This window comes from Anser cygnoides, chromosome 1, assembly GCF_040182565.1.
Source record: "Anser cygnoides isolate HZ-2024a breed goose chromosome 1, Taihu_goose_T2T_genome, whole genome shotgun sequence".
In the NCBI taxonomy this organism is placed as follows: Eukaryota; Metazoa; Chordata; class Aves; order Anseriformes; family Anatidae; genus Anser; species Anser cygnoides.
This window is the reverse complement of record NC_089873.1, coordinates 9835642-9855976: the sequence shown is the minus strand read 5'-3', so window position 1 is coordinate 9855976 and position 20335 is coordinate 9835642. Positions and strand designations below refer to the sequence as shown.

The window sequence follows — 20335 nt, the reverse complement described above, 5'->3', positions numbered from 1 at the left end:
AAAGAAATGTTATTCAGCAGATTGCCAGTTGTGCATCTAGCCTGTGACCTGAGGGAGGCAGAGTTACTCTGCAGGAAAACTGATTACAAACTAAACTCTCCTGCATGAGGATGGAGGTGCAGAAAGAATCTAGAATGAGCAAGTTTGGCTTGGCATTTCCTCACTTTGGAATTTTCAGTTTTGTAAGCTTTGTGTTTGAATAGAGGGGGTTTTACACGTCTTTTTCTTCCTCAAGGTAGTTTCCAGTGCCTCCCTCATAACACTTCCGTTACCTAACCGATCATCAAAAACAAAAAACAAACAAAAACCCACAAAACTTGACTTAAAGTCTTAAATCGAAGAAGTTCAAATTTAATAAAGTTACAAGCAACCTCAGTATTAAAATTGGAGTTATCAGGATTTAACTCTTGATGTGGCTACATACATACAGTATAGTCACATATACACATGCAGAATAGTTCTATGATTTATATAATCCCTCAATGCACAGAAGATAGGTATTTTTCTGGTACTGTGCTACCTTGTCTTGTAAATTAACTGGTCACAATCTACTTATATATATATATGTATATATGTACACACATATATCACCATCATTCATTCTAAGACTGCTTGAATGAAGTTAATGTAACTTTCCTTTTCAAAGCAAATGAAAGATGATAAATCTGATTCACAACTTGTTGATGTAAGACATAAAAAATCCAGAAAAGAATAGTTTGAATTTGCAGAGATTTGAGAAAAAACTTGTTGCTGGTGAATGTAAATTGACTTAACGCAGAAATACAGCGTGCACTGCAATAGGAACTGATTTTGCACTGCTCTCTTCAATGTTTTTGTAAGTCAGAAAAAACATTCCTAATGATCTCTGAATTGTGCTTATCCTAATGGACAAACATAGTCCAAGCTTTCACATTTTTATAGTTTAAAATTGTTTAAAGCTGGAAAATACAGTCAGCTCATTTAGTCTGGCTTGCCTTTCACAAACCATGAAATTTAATCCAAATAGCTCATTCTTGTCCCTGATTACACCTCCTATATCTTTCTAGGTCTCAAAATTTTAACTGTCAGAAATGTCAGTGTAGGAGACTAGGAGAGGCTGTTTGAAGCAATGTTTAAAGACTTCAGATGAGATAAACCAGATAAACAGGAACTCAATCTGGTAACAAAATGATGAAACCTAAGGTCCTTGTTCAAGGGGAATTCTTTCTTCTTCTGAGACTGCAGCATGACAGTCCCAGAACACATGAACAATTCTTTCAATGAAACATACAAAATGGGATTTTCTCTTTCATCTCTTAGAAAGAGTAAGCTCTACTGTAAGTCTCGGTTCATCAGAGGATGGCAAAAAGCATCCGATATTTAGCCAAAAGAACATCAAAGCACATTCCCTCCCAGCCACACAGATAAATAACTCAACCCTGAAACACAGTATTTTATTATATCGCTGACTAAGTGAAGGCTGTTTAGTATTACAAGGATGTTGAAACAAAGCTAGCAAGGAGATCTTTACAGGCTTACAAACTCCAAAGTCCAAGGTGACCAGCAAAAATCATTCAGTAGAGAAACTACATTATTTTTTTTTTCACATGAACTCAACTGCACTATACTTCTGCTCAAAATCATTTTTTAAAGGTGAAATTACTTGGTACCAATCATGTGCCTAGCAAGTATTCAAACATTTTATTGTCCACAGTACCGGGAAATTCCTTGTAATTTCAAGATTTCAAGAACAAATAAAGGCTGGGTCGAGAATGGATAGTGAAAGCATCCCTGAGGAGAAGGACCTGGGAGTCTTCATTGATGAGAAGCTCAACATGAGCCGGCAATGCATGCCTGTAGCCCAAAAAGCCAACTGTATCCTGGGCTGCATCAAAAGTGGAGTGGGAAGCAGGGCAAGGGAGGGGATTCTCCCCTCCTGCTCTTCTCTCATGAGACCCCACCTGGAGCCCTGCGTTCAGCTCGGGGGCCCTAGCACAAGAATGACATGGAAGTATTAGAATGAATCCAGAGGGGGGGGCACAAAGATGATCAAGGGGCTGGAGCACCTCTCCTATGAAGACAGGCTGAGGGAGTTGGGGTTGTTCAGCCTGGAGAAGAGAGGGCTCCAGACAGGCCTTCCAGTACCTAAAGGGAGCTACAGGAAAGCCGGGGAGTGATAGGACAAGGGGTGATGGCTTTAAACTAAAAAAGGGTAGGCTTAGATTAGATATAAGGAGGAAATTCCTCACTCAAAGGATGGTGAAGCACTGGAACAGGTTGCCCAGTGAAGTTGTGGATGCCCCATCCCTGGAAGTGTTCAAGGCCTCTTTGTCCAAATAATTACTTAGGTGTAATGATAGACAATCTAATCTCCAGAGCTCCTTTCACAGTCTATGGAAAAAATATAATTGATCCAAGAAATAATTTGGAAAACTTAAAGTTAGGATCACTCATAGGAGTTTGTCTTTCTACATTACAGAGAGAATACAAGTTGACTAGTTACCAAGACGAAAATGATCTTTGAGGCACACTCACACCTACTATTAATGTAGTCTTCATTCTTTGTTACTTGTGTTTTACTACATTTCCGTGCACCTATATTGCAATGATCGTCTATTCTGAGAAATAGCCATCCTGGTGGTGGACTCAAAAGGGAGTTAGATCCAAACAGCTCTGCTTTTCATGGGCCACTGAGTATTTAGGGGTGGCAGCAAGGCTCTTTTAGGACTCATATCCCTGTGGGGCTGAAGTCTGTCTGCTTTTATCAACAAGGAACTTTTCTTTGGGTTGCCATATCCACCAAACTAATCCTTGATTTTCTTACTATTTCAGCAACTCATGGATCAAATTTTTTGTTTGTCTGTTTGTTTGTTTGTTTGTTTGTTTGTTTTGTCTGAACAATATGTATAAGATAAGGAGATTGATTAAAGACTTTTAATGTTAGATTTGAAAAACATTAATGTTTCATAAGGGAACACAGCATATAACCATAAGCTTGCACTGCAAAAGTATTACATGTTATGAGATCAGTTCTCATTAGAGATGATATACATTGTTCTCTCTCTCTCACTTATAGCTTTGTTAAATTTGAGTCATAATCTTTGCATGTCAAACTCATCAAATACTTACCCTTTTTGATGAGATTTCCATAGAAATTATGGGAACTGGCACCTAGAAAATAGGAAGCATCCTTACTTAGAAAAAAAAAAAAAAGTAGTTTTGCTGTGACAATAAATTAGGTAAAATAGTGTTGGTGTTTACTTAAATTCATCTCTGCTAGACACTTTGATTTTCTCTAACTTCTGATGATACAGAAAAATGTGAGGAAATTGTTTTTGAGAAGTATTGCTTTAAAAGATTTTATTTAAAAACAACCAGCCGACACTTAATTCAGGATTATCAGAGTCACAGGAACACTAAAATTTCCCTGTCAAACATAACATTAGCTCTTGCCACCACTGAATCCCTTTTGTCATACTCAAGAGTGATAAGTGGAGTGTTCTTTATAACAAAACATTCATTGAAGATAAGGTAAAAATAGCAGGAATTCTTTCTCATACCATTTTCCTCTCTGCCCTCTGCTCAGATTTCCTGGAGCAATGGCAAAACACAGCCCCTAATAGGTCTATTGAAAATCAACATTTTTCCCCCAGGGTAGCAAGTCCATAGTTACATTGCCCAAATTCAGATGCCAGATTTAAATATCTACGTTTGGATGTTAGGTTTTCCCTGTGGTTACAGGTGGGTTAGCCTCCTACTTCATGTGGCTAAAATAAGGTGATGTGAATACTCATTAAGTGAATTTCATTGTTACCTTTGCCATATACCGAATAGTGAGCTTTAGTCTTTGTTTATTCTTAAACAAAAGTGACTTTTGCCTCACCAGGAATGAAGTTTACTCACTGTAATGACACATTAACTGATTCACTCTTTCTGGGAATTTGCTGTTGTTATTATTATTATTATTAATAATAATAACAATCTGGTCCTCTTTTAAGCCGCCAACATTAAGGACACATTTTTGTGTCTGCAGTTACAATCTTTTAAATACTTAATTAGATATGAGGGAAAATTAAGTAAAATGCAGGAAGTTTCTAATCACACACTAAGCATGTAAATAGAAAGACAGTGTTGCTTTGCCACAGTGTGCTTCAGTACTTAAACATAACTCCACTTTAGAAAAACTTTAGTAGAAAATTAAGATTTTATGTCATATAATATCTAGATAATCAGAAAATTTCTTGTGCGCAATTATATATTTGTCTATCCTCAGATTTTTTGACATTGTTATCTGAAAAACATCCAAGACAGTTGTATGTATGTTTCAAGTACAGCACAGTTTACCTTGAATACTTGTAGCTCTTCAAGAATCACTTCTTCCATTGATTCTGTCTCTTGATTGTAAATTGTAATGACTTTCAGCACAATTCCATTATCTGGGAATAAAAATAAAAAACTAAAATTTATAATTGGTGGAAACTTTTATGTGGCCTTTAAAGACATTAAATAACATCTTCAAACTGATCATGATAAAGAACTTATAAATACATGTAGTTGCATATTGCTGTTATTGATGAGGGTTCTTATACTTAGAAAATAACCATGTATGCTAATTTGTTCCAAAGACATTGTGACATGCTCTGGTCCATCTGTCAACTAAGAGGCAGCTGAGACATCCTTGAGCTACCTGATTAATTGACTAGTATTTTTCAAACTCTGGGCCAGAACCCCTTGGTGAGCAGAAAAATAATCTAAGAGGGTTAAAATTTTGAGAAAATTAAAAGAAATGAGAATAGGCAGAAGCTGAGTCCATCAAATCAGGGAAATATAAAGTGGCTTTAATTATAAGATATGAGTGTTGACACTAGTTAGGAAACTACTAAGTATCCTTAATTTCTGGCAGCAGCTCCGTTCTTGAGGCAAGAGTACCAATGCTTTCAGGGGTTCATCACGGACAGTTCTCTTTCTCTCAGTGAGCTGCTGTTGAGCAGCTCACTGTAGTAATCAAAGGAAGATGAACCAAAGAAAAGCTGCACTTTCAAAAAGTTTAAAGCACATTGGAATTTAGATCTATCAGTCTTTCTGTCAGTACATCTCTTTCAGGAAATTAAAACACAAGAGCAGCATCTGGTCTTCCACCACTTCAGCTTTGTCTTGCTGACTATTATTATAGTAGTCTTACTTTCCTTAATCTGAAATCTGTCATCAACAATGCAAATATCGCTTCTTTTCTTATGTTACTTTCAGTCATCCTTGATTTACAGGTGAAATTTTAAGCAGACAGGCAGTGGGAAAAATGTTCAGCAAAAGATGAAAGGGGTGAAGATAAAGAGGAACCATTAAACTGGGGTCATACACCACTTCTCAGAGTGAATATGTAATCCATTTTATGTTGGAACAATAAAAAAAAATAAAGAAAAATTTGAGCTCTGATTTTCATAAGTCCTTCTTCAAATCCTGCTGATGGACATAGTGGAAAGTTCATTCTGACATTCAGACTTCCCTTTTGATAAACCTGCACTGCTACCCTAAGGAAACTTCTGCTGTGCTGTAAGACCCTGTTTACTAATGTTACATAGAAGGTGTCAGACTCAGATGAAAGAAGATTAACGCTTTCTAATATTATATTGCTGAAAGAAGCAGTGAGGTTTTTGATGGGAGCTTTGCCAGAGTGGAGGTGGCAGGACTCATCTTAGAGTTTCTAAAGTCCAAATACCTATGATGGAATTTCTCGTCACCTGAGATTAGGCAAGAAGACTAAGCAGCTGTTAGGTGCCAGTCCAGCCCAGCTCTAAAGCGCATACTTAAATCTCAATGGTTTCAATTTTGCTAAATAGAGTACTTGTGTACAAGTATTTGATATAGTATCTAAATCATAAATGCAAGTGGAAAATACTAAAAATCTAGTCACCGTTATTAAATCTGCTGTAGAAACGTGACACAATGTTTTATAGACCACACTAAGTCCAAAACTGAGACCATACAGAAGCCATTTAAAAGCTCAGAATACATCCCTAGTATAAATAAGCCTTTGCTATTCTACAAGCTTTCTTCTTTTGAATGTTCTCAACACTGAAAAGTGCTTCAGAGGAATCAGAGGAATTTCATTAGTAAAAAATAATTCACAGTAAATGCTTGCCTAGACAAAATGGTCAAAATGATTTATGTCACCACTCCTGTTGTTAGCTTGATAAAATGTGAATGTTGAATCCTTGGATTTTTTACAGGCAGATTAGACGTGACTAAAATTGTGTCCAGTTCTAGGCTTTCCACTTATTTTCTTCATTTTTTTTTTTGTTGTTTTGTTTTTTTTTTTCCTTTGCTTAGGGTTACAGCAACTCTGTGACACATTGTACCTTATTTATACTTTTTTGGTAGGTGTTTAAAAAATCCTCTTTAAACAAACTCTATGTATCTTAGAAAACATCACAAAAGAAAGGCAAGAAAATTTTGCAGGAAATTTCTAAGTTTCTTTTTGAACCATAAATTTGGGTATAGTCCCCTTCCTTCCTTGAGCTGTGTCATAACCCAAGTCTGGAAGCTATCAATTTCTTTTTAACAGTAGCGGATAGATTTGTCATCTCCAGAAATGGAGGAATTTGAACTGATATTTCTGAAATTAGTTCTCACTTCTATTTCTCCCACAGTAAAAGTCTCAACTCAGAAACATGTTCAAATACATGTTTGTGTTGTGAAGTTTTAAAAATAAGGTCAGGAACTGGATTAAAAGTTCTTGTAGGGTGAAGGAAGGTGATGGTGAATACTATACTTAAGTCTCTAGTCCTAGTCTTTAAAAGTTTTTCTTACCATTATTTTTCTGTATTATATTATCGCCACAGTGAACTGTATGTCTGGAATGACTAACCACTTCTGTAAGGCTGTTAGTGAAGATTGGCTCAGTCATGCACAGAATTATTCTTAAAATGACTGTTGTATTGCTTCATTATTTTCGGACTGTAGTCAATTTCATTCATCCTGGAGGTCAAAAACCTGTTAAATCAATTGTATTCCTAGTTGTATTTACCTGTGCCAATGAACAAGACATCATATTGCCCATCTTCAGCTTCTACTCTGTCCACCGCTATTTGTTTAAGATTGTACTTCCCATCTGTTTTGACTAGTATTGGTCTTTTATGAAAAGGCTTGATGGGCTGATACATCAGTGGATGACTCCTGGCAAAATGAACAGCTTCATCAGGATAGTCTTTGGTGGTAGTGTACAGACCTCCATTCACTTTGCTGGCACACTGCAAAAATATAAAACACAGATTATCCTGAAGGTTTGCCAAGTAAATTGTCAGAGACTAGTATTGTTTTCAGGGGTAATGACAAGTCTACACCAAACCTGGCATAAAAACTAGCACAGAACACCACTGTAGTCTACACCTTATGAATGTATGGATTACTAATCATGAGAACCCAGTCAGCAAGGTCTATTAATCAGGCTTTACTGAACAGAGACTTGACATTCCCATGTTTAGAAATAGGAAACTCCTATTGACACTTCTGGATTTTGGAAAAAAACAACAACAACAACAGCAACAACAACAAAACAAAGAACACCACCAACAACAACAACCACCAAAAAAATAAAAATATAGAGTGTTTATTTCTTCTCCAAATTCATATTGAAGATGTAATCAGAATGGCCATTGACAGAGTTAAGAGAAAAGGGTTTCCTGCTTCATCAGAGAGACAGCCATGTAAAGTCAGCAAAACAGTAATACTCGAAATCAATCTCTAATTACTTTTGATTGCAAAATGTATTACCATAAGAAACTAAGCACACTTAAAAATGATTCCAGCAATGGTAATTCTCGATCTCCAGTGTTCTAACAGTATTACATTTGATTCCAATTCCTATCTCATGATGGCAGTATTATATATCACAGTTTAGCTCGAAATACCAATGTTTGCAATGATCAATCTACCATTTTGCAAATACACTTTATTTCAATGATTGATTAAAAGAGGCTTACTCCTTTGGTCAAATATGCAATTAGAGATAATTTAATGCGTTGCATAGAGAAGTTAATTTTAGGATGCTTTGTGAAGGATATAGTGTTCCCTAACTGCACATAGATTCTACATTTCCAATTTGCTTCATGAAGTCTAATTGAAACCATTTATGATCAAGCTGGAAATAGCTCAGTAACCATTTACTTTCTCCAAATATTCATAAGACAGTGTGGTTTTAAGAAGCATTTCAAGCAAAGCCACAGTAGCAACATTTCCCTACTTAAATTGGATTTTTTTTTCAATCAATAAAATGAAATAAAATACTCTTTGTGTTTACTAGAAACAGTAATTTAAAACTTGTGTTCAGCTGTAATTGACAAGAACAAACTCCTGCACTTATCAAGTGGGGCAATGTTTGTTTCCACTTTTTGGGCTTAGCTTCAGGAAAGTATTTGTTCAGTGTTGACTTTAAAGTAATTGTCTAATCAACCTAGTGATGGAGTTTCATTGGTTATTTGAAATACAGAGACAGAGCAGGACCATGAAGATAGGCTAAATCTCTGCTTTCCGTGCACTGCACAGCATATCAAATGAATAGTCATTGTCAAGTTCCCTTTGCAAACTTCTAGCCTTGGAGAGATTTAATAAAAATAATCCTTCACAGACTTTTTGTTTTTAATTATAGAAAATAAAGTAGTCTAGAAAGGAAACAGTAGATGCAGCTGTCCTTGAAGTCTATCAACACCATTTGAGGTAGCTTATGTCATTCTCAGAAACACTGCAGTCCAAATACACTAAGTGAATTGGCAGAGTAGGATCCTAGTGTACTGCAAAAGCAATGCTTCGAGCAGACTTCAGAGAGCAGCAGACTGCAGAGCCTGTCAGACTCAGAGCAACTCCAGCAGTGGTTTTCTATTTATTTAGCCCTGAGCTCTCCTCTTATTCCTTATAGACTCCATCTTTTCCAATTCAATAGCTGAGATGAAAGTGCTGACTCGCAGAGGTGCCTAACAATAGGATGTATTTGGCCTCTTTTCACTGTCTCTTGTAACAGGAAAGGTAGTGAGATTCACCTTACCAATATGCTGACCTGTTCTTTGGAGTGTGAAGCTTAAAACTGGGGACTACAGCTTCCTCTTCTTGCTACTGGAAAAGTGTTGAAAGGACCTCTAAACTATGCCCTTGAGGAGCAGCCAAAAATGAATTAATCCTCTATTAGCTGGCATAACCAGCTAATCCAACTTCTGATGTACTCTGCAACTTATAGACAAACATGATTAAACCAATTAACGATCAGGAAAGACCTGATTTCACAACTAACTGGTTCCACGACACTGGGAAAATTATTTGCTCTCTTCCTTTGTGTGTTTCAGCTCTTATGCTTTGCCTGTTAGGGAATCTACAATCCACTACGACCCAAATGTGGTCATTAAGAGGCAAGGGAGGGAAGCATTGATTCGGAATGGAACTTAATGCAACCTTTGTGTAAATCATTGTCAGCTTTACTAGAGTGCTGGCTCAGTATTCTGTCCTTCTTTCCTAAAAAACACGATTTAATCTTCAGTGCTAGTCAATGTAATGGCATCAATTTAATGACTACAATCATTAATACTGAATTCCTGCCTGTGTTTAACTCCAGTTGAAATAATGTATGTGAGGTGTTCGTCTGCCTGAAAATTAAATGAATACCACTTAAAGAACTTAAATCATATCACCTTTTTAAAATAAACATCCGTTTTGCAGTCCATGGATGGTACTACCTCATGACTTGGTAAGACTGTAAAAACTGTAATTTTGCTATACATGTCAAATAGGAAATCAATAGTTCCTTTGAATTACACTGTTTTGCTCAAAATTTGATAATTTACTTATCTTGAGTCTATCTTGACTCAAAACCCATGATTTACTTTGATCAACATCAAACCAGAAAAAAAAAAAATCTGGTATTGATATCAGCACAATTATAGTGGCAGCTTATTGGCGAAGATAGTCAATCATATTCACAGTGTTTAAAAATCCCAGATAATTTATTTTTTTGAGCGTCCAATTCTGTATTTTGACTTATGTCTAACCTCAAGAGAAGCAGAGGAAAACAGTAATTTAAAATGAGAGAGGACATGCATTTGAAATCATACCACAGAGAGAAAAGCTTTACTGGCATGAACTAGATAAGCTAATAGGCCTTTTCACCTCTCGTTCCTGTGATTCAGTGATAAATGAATTGCATACAATGTTTACTTCTGCAAGTGATTGCTTTTGGTATAAAAGAATATTGATTCAGTTAGCGAAGGAAAAACAACACTGTAAGTAATGCTCCAGAGACTGTTTATTTCACCGTTAAGCTCAAGAGAGTGAGTCCTTAGTCTGCAAGAAGATAAAAGAGGTGAAGTGTGAAAGCTGTGTGTGGGTTTTAGCCAAACAGCTATTAGAAATGTCTTTATGTCTCACAGAGACTAAAATCTACACAATACTGACATGTTAAATGGTAGACCTTCAGTGAGTGTAAACTAAAGCAGCTTTGCAACACATAACAATTGCCATGGGTGGGTAAGTAGCTGTATTCCCAAAAGGTATGGCACAAAAAAGAAAGACTGGATGTGATGCTTCCCTGGGTTACCCTGGCCTTGCCTGTTGTAGGACTCCTCCTGACGTACAGCAAGAAGGGGAGGGTGAGGGAGGCCCTAGTTGTGACCAATGTCTGAAATGATGATGGATCCCTGCAATTCAAAGGGCACCCTCATGCACCACTGATCTCCTCACCCCTTTAGGTGGAACATGAAATTCCTGGGTTAAGAATACAACAGAGACAGAAACTTCAGAAACTCTTCAAAAAGAGACTGAAACAGAAAAAGAGCTTGAGATGAAGATTACATGTGATCACAGAATCACAGAATTGTTGATGTTGGAAGGTCCTGGGAAAGCCATCTTGTCCAGTCCCCTGCTCAAACAGGGCCACACAGAGCTACTTGCCCGGTATCAGTGATGCCTTTGAGATATCAGCATAAGAATTAGGAATTCCTTGTAGAAACTAATTACTTCTCTGTAAGTAATAAGTTTGTTATTTTCTCCAGAATTTGTTTACCAAATGAAAAAATCTAAGTAACAGGCAAGAACAATTCTCTAGATGACAGCACCTGTATAATTTCAGGATATGCTGCAGTAGCTGCTAGATGAATTAGATTTTTGAAATAAATTAAAAATCAATCATTTATTTTCTTCACCGATTTCTTTTCTTCCATTGGAAAAAAAAATAATAATAAAAATAAGTTCCTTCCCAGATGCACCTACTGCATCTGAATGCAGCATCAGAACAACCTTCTGAAGGTGCCTCCCCATTGCCTGGTATCCTGGGATCATTTTTATCAATGATTTGGATGCAGGAGTGGTATGTATCCTTAGAAACACTGCTGGTGATACTAAACTGTGAGGTGCTGTTGACTTCCAGGAGGGACGAGATGCTTTGCAGAGGGAGCTAGTTACATTGGAGAACTGGACAATCATCAACGGCATGAAAGTCAACAAATGAGTTCTGCACTTGGGATGTAGTAATGCTGGACATAGTTACAGACTAGGAGACGAGTGGCTGGAGAGCAGCTCTTCAGAAAGGGTTCTGATGGTGCTAGTGACAGTGGGCAACACAAGGCAACAGTGTGCCCTGGCAGCCAAAAGGGCAAACTGCATTTTGGTATACATTAAACACAGAATAGCCAGATAGCCAAAAGAGGTGATTCTCCCACCATATTTAGTGATGGTGCAGTCTCACCTTGAATATTGTGTGCAGCTCTGGGCCGCACAGAATAAAAGGATGTTAAGGTACTTGAAAGTGTCCAGAGGGGAGCAACAAAGACGGTAAAAGACTTGGGTTGTCCAGTCTGGATAAAAGGAGCCTGAGAGGTAACTTCATTGCTCAAGAGTTCAAGAGGCATTTGGATAATGCCATTAATAATATGCTTTACCTTTTGGTAAGCCCTGAAGAAGTCAGGCTGTTGGACTAGATGATCTTTGTACGTCCCTTCCAACTGAAGCTTTCTATTCTATTCTATTCTATTCTATTCTATTCTATTCTATTCTATTCTATTCTATTCTATTCTATTCTATTCTATTCTATTCTATTCTATTCTATTCTATTCTATTCTATTCTATTCTATTCTATTCTATTCTATTCTATTCTATTCTATTCTATTCTATTCTATTCTATTCTATTCTATTCTATTCTATTCTATTCTATTCTATTCTATTCTATTCTATTCTATTCCATTCCATTCCATTCCATTCCATTCCATTCCATTCCATTCCATTCCATTCCATTCCATTCCATTCCATTCCACTCCATTCCACTCCACTCCACTCCACTCCACTCCACTCCACTCCACTCCATTCCATTCTATTCCATTCCATTCCTCTTTGGGTCCTGAATTCAAGTCGCATTAGGATTTTGAAAAACCCTATATACTTGATTCCCCTGTTTTCCTTTTGGAGATACATTGTTCTGGTGCTTGACAAAACTTATTGCTAAGCCATTCCACACTCTTTCAGAAATGCTATATTATGTATATATCCAAATAAATATGTCATGGACTGTGAAGTCAGTAAGATTTATGCATTAGTAGCAATTTGCTTTTTCTTCTTAAGTTCATTTAAATGGGTAAAGAAGTGGAAAATAAATTGTACTTACTGAACCAGGTCTAGGATAAGGTACTTTCCCTTCGTACAGAGCCCAGTGGTATTCAGGTCCTTCTTTATGAGCATATGGTCCATTGAAAGCTGCTCGGACACTTGCCATGTGGTAGACACATACAGCATACCCTCTAAATATATTGCTGTGAAGTAAAATTAAAAGACATTATTACAACAATATGTCACATTTGTTACATATAATACTAGTATTATAATAAGGTTAAAAAGAAGTCACACTGCAACAGCATTCATGGAGAAAAAAATAATTGGTGTTTCTTATATGTTTTTCTTGTAACTACTATGTGCAATGTTCTTTACAAAGTCTTTAATATATTTATATTCATAATACTTAAAAAGTGCTCAGTGCTTTTATCTGAAAATTTGAAGCAGGCTCTAAATTACTTGTTTATAAACAGAGAAGAAGGACAAGGAAATTATCTCTTTGGTCTTTGATGAGTGACTTAAACACTTAACCATTTTCCTTCTCAAAGGTTTTTCCTATTCTTGCTCTTTGGAAAGATGGGAATTATCCAAGAACTGACTGAAATGAACAGGAGTCTTTTTATATTATTGAGTGAGAATGCTGGTCAGGGTTCATAAAGACCACACAATGTAGATCAATCCACAAAATTATAGTGTTTTATTATTATTATTATTATTATTATTGTGTTTACATTCTTAGTTCTGGAGAAGCAATTCATCATTTTTTGAAGAAACATCAAAGATCTCTGCAAGAGAATTCTTTCTGAAGACTAGAAGGTGATCCAGATAATTTTAGTGAGGTGTCCACCTCTGCCTACTGACATAGAAGGCCAGTAGGAAATAATAGGTGACCACTTCCTTAAAGGACTATATCTTCCTCTCTTTCTTTGAAAACAGCAAATCAGGAGAGATAAATAATTGCAACAGCATAGCTGCTCCTTTCTACCAGTTACATCCTGAAGCTAGATCTCCAATAAACAGTCTTGCACTTGCATTAGGCTGCTGTGGAAAAGGAAGCCACCAGCAACATCACAGCTAATGTTTTAGGCTTCACTAAGAAGTCAGAAGGAATTTAAGCTGCTATATACTTAAACTTGAAATACAGTCAATCTCTTAAAGACAGACAAGTGGCTTTGATAGACTGCTCTTATAAGTGTGCTGGAACGCATATGCGTTGGCACTAGAAAATTTTCAAGCAGGGAAATATTTAGTTAATTAATGTTTTTCTGGGAAACAGATAGACTGGATCACTGTGTGAGACTTCAAGCCCCTGTCATAAAGAAGTTTTTACTTTAACAAGAAAGCCCACTGTGGATGAAAAAAGGATTAAACTGTTTACTACATATTTACTCTGGGATATTTATCATGCAACTTCTAACTGTTCAATAAGCTGTTCAAACATTCTTCTATTGCTGTTATTATTTCTTCTAGTTGTTTACCTTGTAGTGTTGAAGAGGCCAAATATCACTGGATTTTTGTTATCACGAGTTTGCAGCAAAAACACATCCTCTGTAAAATTTAAATGCAGTGTTACTGGCAACAAACTACTTTTCTCAGACTCAAAAGAGAAATTTCATTGCTTGTTAAAAGCATAATGTTATTTTACTTATATACGCTGTGTATTTTTATGCAGAGTTTAAAAGCAATGTTTAAAGACAATGCAAGCAGTAAAGGCATAATTGATGATAATTAACTCCCCATATATAGAACTTCATATACATTACAAACAAAAGACTAATGAATACATGTACAATATTGGAGAATAAGACGTGTTACCATGAAACATCATTTATATGATGGTTTTAAGTTTGTTGAAGTCTAAGATATTTACCTAATTCATCAAAATGTGTATCAATTCCATTTCTCCCAGGCACAGAGCAAACTAATCTGGTTTTCAGGAAAGTGCTCCATTTATTCACGAGCATTCGTTGTCCTCCCATATCATTCTGCATAAAAAGAAACAAACACTGATGGTAATTTGAATAAATCTAAAACCACAGACATCTCCACTGAATTAGCCACTCATTGCGTCTTTTAATGTCAAAAGTATGCATTTTGAAACCACACGTCCATTACTAGTATTTCTCTGGAATTGCTTTTCAAGTAAGATTGCACTGATCGAGTCCAGGTCTCATTAAGAGCTGTGGGTTTGTAAGAATTTCTTAATTCTGTACTGCATCCCTGAGCAGGTTAAATATACAGCTGCTGCCGGCCTTCTTATTTCTCATTTTGGTTAACTGGATGTAGTGAGTATATTAACAAAGTTTAGCTTTGCTTTAGAAGCACAGTGCAAGGTTTAATGAATATTTTTTTTTAGAAACTGAGGCTCTGGATCTATCTGTAGAGCTAATACAGCTAGGGTAAGTCTGAGGCAAGCATCTATAAGGTGTTCTAACAAATTTTCAGCAACTTTAAATCCTGCTTTGCTGTGGCTGTTGTGTTGTTGTGTCAAGAAAAGGGTGCATGCTGGTGGGGAAGAAGACCAGCCTGGCTGAACATAGAGCTTTGTCTAGAACTCAGGAAGAAAAAGAGAGTTTATGACCTTTGGAAGGAGGGGCAGACCACTCAGGAGCCCTACAGGATGTTGTGAAGCTATGCAGGGAGAACATTAGAAAAGCCAAAGCCCAGCTGGAGCTTAATGGGGCTACTGCCATTTAAGACAATAAAAAAATGCTTCTATTACTACATTAGCAACAAAATGAGCACTAAGGAGAGTCTCCATCCTGTATTGAATGTTGGGGGGAAACATAGTGATGTAGGGTGAGGAAAAGGCTGAGGTACTTAATGCCTTCTTTGCCTCAGACTTTAGTAGTAAGACCAGTTGTACTCTGGGTATCCAGTCCTCTGATCTGGTAGACAGGGATGGGGAGCAGAATGAAGCACCCATAATCCAGGAGAAAATGGTTAGCGACCTATTAATTAGGTGCACACAAGCCAATGGGGCCAAATAAGATCCACCCAAGGGTACTAAGGTAGCTGGCAGAAGTGCTTACGAAGTCACTCCTGTCATTTATCAGTAGTTCTAGCTATCCAGGGAGGTCTCAGTTGACTAGAGGCTAGCAAATATAACTCCTGTCTACAGGAAGGGCTGGAAAGAAAACCTGGTGAACTACAAGCCTGTCAGCCTGACCTTGGTGCCAGGGGAGATTATGGAGCAGATCATCTTGAGTGTTGTCATGCAGCACATATGGTACAACCAGGTGAGCAGGCCCAGTCAGCATGAGTTTATCAAAGGCAAGTCCTCCTTGATGAACATGATCTCCTTCTATGACAAGGTAATGCACCTAGCAAATGAGGGAAAGGCTGTGGATGTTGTCTACCTAGACATTAAGAAAGCTTTTGTCACTATTTCCCACTGCATTCTTTGGAGAAACTGGCTGCTCGTGGCTTGGGTGGGCATACACTTTGCTGGGTAAAAAACTGGCTGGGTAGCTGGGCCCAAAGAGTTGTGGTGAATGGTGTTAAATCCAGTTGGCAGCTAGTCACAAATAGTGTCTCACAGGGCTCGGTACTGGGGCCAGTTCTCTTTAATGTCTCTATATAAAGAATGGACAAGGGGATTGAGTGCACCCTCAGTAAAAGTTTGCAGACAACACCAAGTTGGGTGGTTGTTCTGTTGTTCTGCTTGAGGGTAGGAAGGATAGACAGAGGGATCTGGATAGGCTGGATCAATGGGCCCAAGCCAACTTATGAAGCTCAACAAGCACAAAAGCTGGGTTACTGCACTTGGGGCACAACAACCCCATGCAGTGCTACACTCTGGGGGGAAGAGTGGTGGAAAGCTTCATGGTGGAAAGAGACCTGGGGGTATTGGTCAATAGCTGGCTGAATATGAGCCAGCAGTGTGCTCAGGTGGCCAAGAAGGTCAACAGCATCCTGGGCTGTATAAGAAACAACGTAGTCAGCAAGATTAGGGCAATGATTGTCCCTCTCTACTCAGGTCTGGTGAGGCCGCACGTCGAGTACTGTGTTCAGTTTTGGGCCCCTCACTACAAGAAGGACATTGAGGTGCTGGAGCATGTCCAAAGAAGGGCAGTGAAGCTGGTGAAGGGTCTACAGAACAAATCTTATGAGGAGTGGCTGAGGAAAATGGGGTTATTTAGCCTAGAGAAAAGGAGAGATCTCAGTGCTCTCTACAGTTACCTCGAAGGAGGATGTGGTGAGATAGCGGTCAGTCTCTTCTCTCAAGAAACAAGCAATAGGACAAGCAGAATAATAAGGTTTCTGAACTTTGTCCTTCTCTCTCAGCTGAATTCACTTTAAGCCCAGATTTTGGGACACTTGAATTTTCTAATGTTTGAGGCTGTTTAGAAGCAGGGTTTTCATTCAGACCTATAATTTACTCTCATGTACATTAACAGATGCTATATTTGCCTGGGGGAGAACAACCAAAATGTCCATTTAGTTGGGGTGTTAGAAAAAGGATCTTACCGCACACACACGTCCCACTCTGGTATAAATGGCATGACTGCTTGTCTCAGCCTCTAATGCTTTTTCAGTAAAGAAGAAATATACTTTGTTATCATCGTGGTCTTCATTGTCAGGAATCATGTATGAGCCAACAAACTTTGGTTCTTCAAAGGAAAACAAAAATGAATTGAGGTCAAGCTTATTAAAACATTATTTTATTTTTTCAATTCTTAGAATCAACTGGTGGGAAAAGAAAAAAAAAATGAACTGAAAGAGTCAGTCAGAAAACGACCTGAGGGGAACAGTGTGATGGAAAAAAAAAATGATTTTTTTTGTAGGTGGGTATCTTTAGAACATGTGGAATACATTAATGTCAAACTATTTTTATAGCTCTAATTCACAAATCAATATTCCTTTTGTATATGTGCAGGATCTCTTTCCAGTTCTGTTCTCCAGGGTTTATGTATTTTAATTTGTATTAGGCTGAAACCTGGCACTAATATTCACATAACAATCTCTTGTCCCATACAAATCAGGCATAGGAATGCTAACTTTGGAAAAATAGCCTTTTAGGTAAAGAAAAATCCCCGGTAGTGCAGCTAATAGGCATTATATGGACACATATCTTCATAGATAGAAGACACATTGTGTATATTCGTCATGAAATAAAAACCTTTAAAATTTTCCTACTTTGACATTTCATTACAGAGTTGAAACCTAAGTACAAACTTCAGTCTATTCTATATACCTTTTAACCCTACACCAAGTTGAGCTGTGAATGATTTCATCTCACAGAATTGCAGCAAATTTTTACAAGCTCTTAAAATGAGAATGTCGTTTGTACAATTAGTACGATTTCTTAAGAAGCAGCTGGTAGTGTAAATATTTTCTAAATTTCTGTTCTGTATGAAAACAGTTACTGTGTTTTAAGACATTGCTAGAGAATTTTTGCTTGTAAATTTTCTAATGTGTTCTTCAAGGACATTGAAAGGACATTCAATTTAAGGACATTGAAAACTTAAATTTCAAATACAGAGTAAATTAAAAACTATTTTTAAGGCCATAATACTGAGAATTGTATATTACAGATAATGACATCTACCAGAGAGAAAAGCAACTTTGCTTGCATATTGAAAGCATCTATGTGATTGTTGCTACCCATATATAGCCAGTTTAAACACTCAGCACCGACCTAACTATTGGACTTATAGTGGATATCATAACATTCTAAACACATTTTTGTGAAATGAATTTAATTCAAGTTTGATGCCAAATTATGAAGGAAAAACAAAAACAAACAAACAAACAAAAGCATGTAGCAGAACTTTTTTTTCTCTCTTCTGATTCAAGAGAGAGCTGCCTCAAAATTGGAGAGGAAAAAATTTTGTTTGGCCTTTCTAGCTATGTTCACTGGGAAGATAATGCTCACCATATGAATTACCATAAAAGGAAATTATTAACTCTTCTTGCCAAACATTATCTGTAATTATGTCACTATTATGATGAAATATTGCAATACTTTTGGAGTAAGAAAAATCAAGATTCTGGCTTTCCATTACACAGAAACTTCAGTGCTTTGAAATTCAATTACATTCCTCACCGAAGAGCATGAAATATTTCCTAAACTTACCAGCACAGAAATTTTCTTTTGCAATATTTTTATGTTTTTCTTTAAAATAATCTGCTTTATTTTTTGTTCTATTGGACTACATGGTTATTGTATTTTTATTATTTTATGTTATTGTATGACGCCTCTTTAGCACAGAACTTGGCAACGACTCAGTTATTTGATTGCAACATAAAGATTAAATGATCTCATCTAGGAAAAAAAAAAAAGAACACTGTGCTAATTAAAATCTCCCATTAATTAGAGAATTTTAAAATATTATTTTAATTATATTTGATGTCATGAAATAATATGGAATATCCAAAGTATATATTGAAAACATTTTTAGAAGTAAAAAAGTAAGGATTTCAAAGTCCCACTTATTAAAACCAATATGCAATCAGAGTAATGATTTCAATTTGTTAAACCTGGTGAGGAGTTAATGAAAAAAATCATGAAAAAAAATATTAAAAAATAATCATCTGTAATTGGATATGCATATTCATGGACAATGTCATTTTAATTTCTGGTTAAACAGAAATTCTCTAGTCATCCAAAACACTGCTGGTTCTACATTCTTTCTTCTACTTGCTGTACCTTTTAACAGGCGCTCACTATCAGGTTCGGTTCGGAGATGTGCCATACGATTCATGGTGCGAAAGACAGCCGCATCTCTTCCCCAGTAGTCACTATAGAGACCAGTAAAAAGTTCACCACCTGTAGACCATATATTAAACAAACAAACAAACAAATTTGATAATGCTCTACTTACTAATTTCATTGCAAATGATGGGAACTGCATTATAAACATGTCATTAGGATTGCCTCAAATTCAGGAGTCAGTAAATTACATGCAGTTCAAAGGGTTTATAGATATTGTATCAGCATTGTGGCACTTACAGTTGGAACAGAATGAGGTCAAGAATTTCCAATTTCATTCATGGGCTCAGCTTCATTTTCAAGACTGACAATGACTTTGGGATATATTCACACACAAAATATGAAGTTATTAAAATAACATCTAACCACATTTACCACAACAACATTTTGCCGCATCAGGTACCAAAGTTCAAAGATCTCACTCTCATACAGTGTCTAGCCCTAGACATACCTACCCTTTGCCAGCACCTAAATTGTCACCAGTGCAATGATTCCGATCAGTGGTTTGTTTTTGAATGTGCACCAGTCTTGTTAATGAGGAACAGCTGATTGCTTGGCCCCAGAACTGGATGTAGGGTTTATGAGTATTTTAGAGATGAGAAATGGCTAGCAAGAAAGCAATAGCAATTGTGGGGAGAGACAAAGAGAAGGGTGAGCGGGTAACAAACAGGACCCAGGAAATTGAATGAAAGTGCAGCAGCAGGTTCCAAAGGATGCTAAGGAAAAGAATGATGATAGCTGCATCAACCCACTGATTTGGGCTACAGTGCATGGATACAGCTTAAGGTGCCACCATGCTTGAATCTACAGAATAAGCCTCAAAAAGGGAAGTGTTTTCTGAGGACGGTTGTCACATTTGGCTCTGTGCAAAACATGGCTGAAAACAAGATTAATTAGTGAAGCACATACTGAAAACAATGAGGGCTGGATGTAGTTTTCTCCTGAGCTGGGGAGATAAGAAGTAGTACCTGCCAATTTAAAAGTGATTTCTATAAACAAGCACAAGTTTTATTAGACTGAGGTGTTTTTTTTTTTGTTTGTTTGTTTTTAATATTTTGTTTG

At 36.9% G+C, this 20335-nt stretch overlaps 1 protein-coding gene across 4 annotated transcripts in view; it reads right to left on the bottom strand.

The window, feature by feature from the left end:
* The window catches only part of SEMA3E (semaphorin 3E), a 150856-nt gene that overhangs the window by 10401 nt on the left and 120120 nt on the right, over positions 1–20335 (bottom strand). For all 4 annotated transcript variants that reach the window (XM_013180479.3, XM_013180480.3, XM_048062719.2 and 1 more), the window contains 8 exons: positions 19211–19330; positions 17029–17171; positions 14429–14543; positions 14037–14106; positions 12614–12758; positions 7004–7226; positions 4324–4415; positions 3109–3150 (listed from right to left, as the gene is read on the bottom strand). In XM_013180479.3, coding sequence (XP_013035933.1) covers positions 3109–3150; positions 4324–4415; positions 7004–7226; positions 12614–12758; positions 14037–14106; positions 14429–14543; positions 17029–17171; positions 19211–19330 — 950 coding nt within the window. The remainder of the gene's footprint in view (positions 1–3108; positions 3151–4323; positions 4416–7003; positions 7227–12613; positions 12759–14036; positions 14107–14428; positions 14544–17028; positions 17172–19210; positions 19331–20335) is intronic.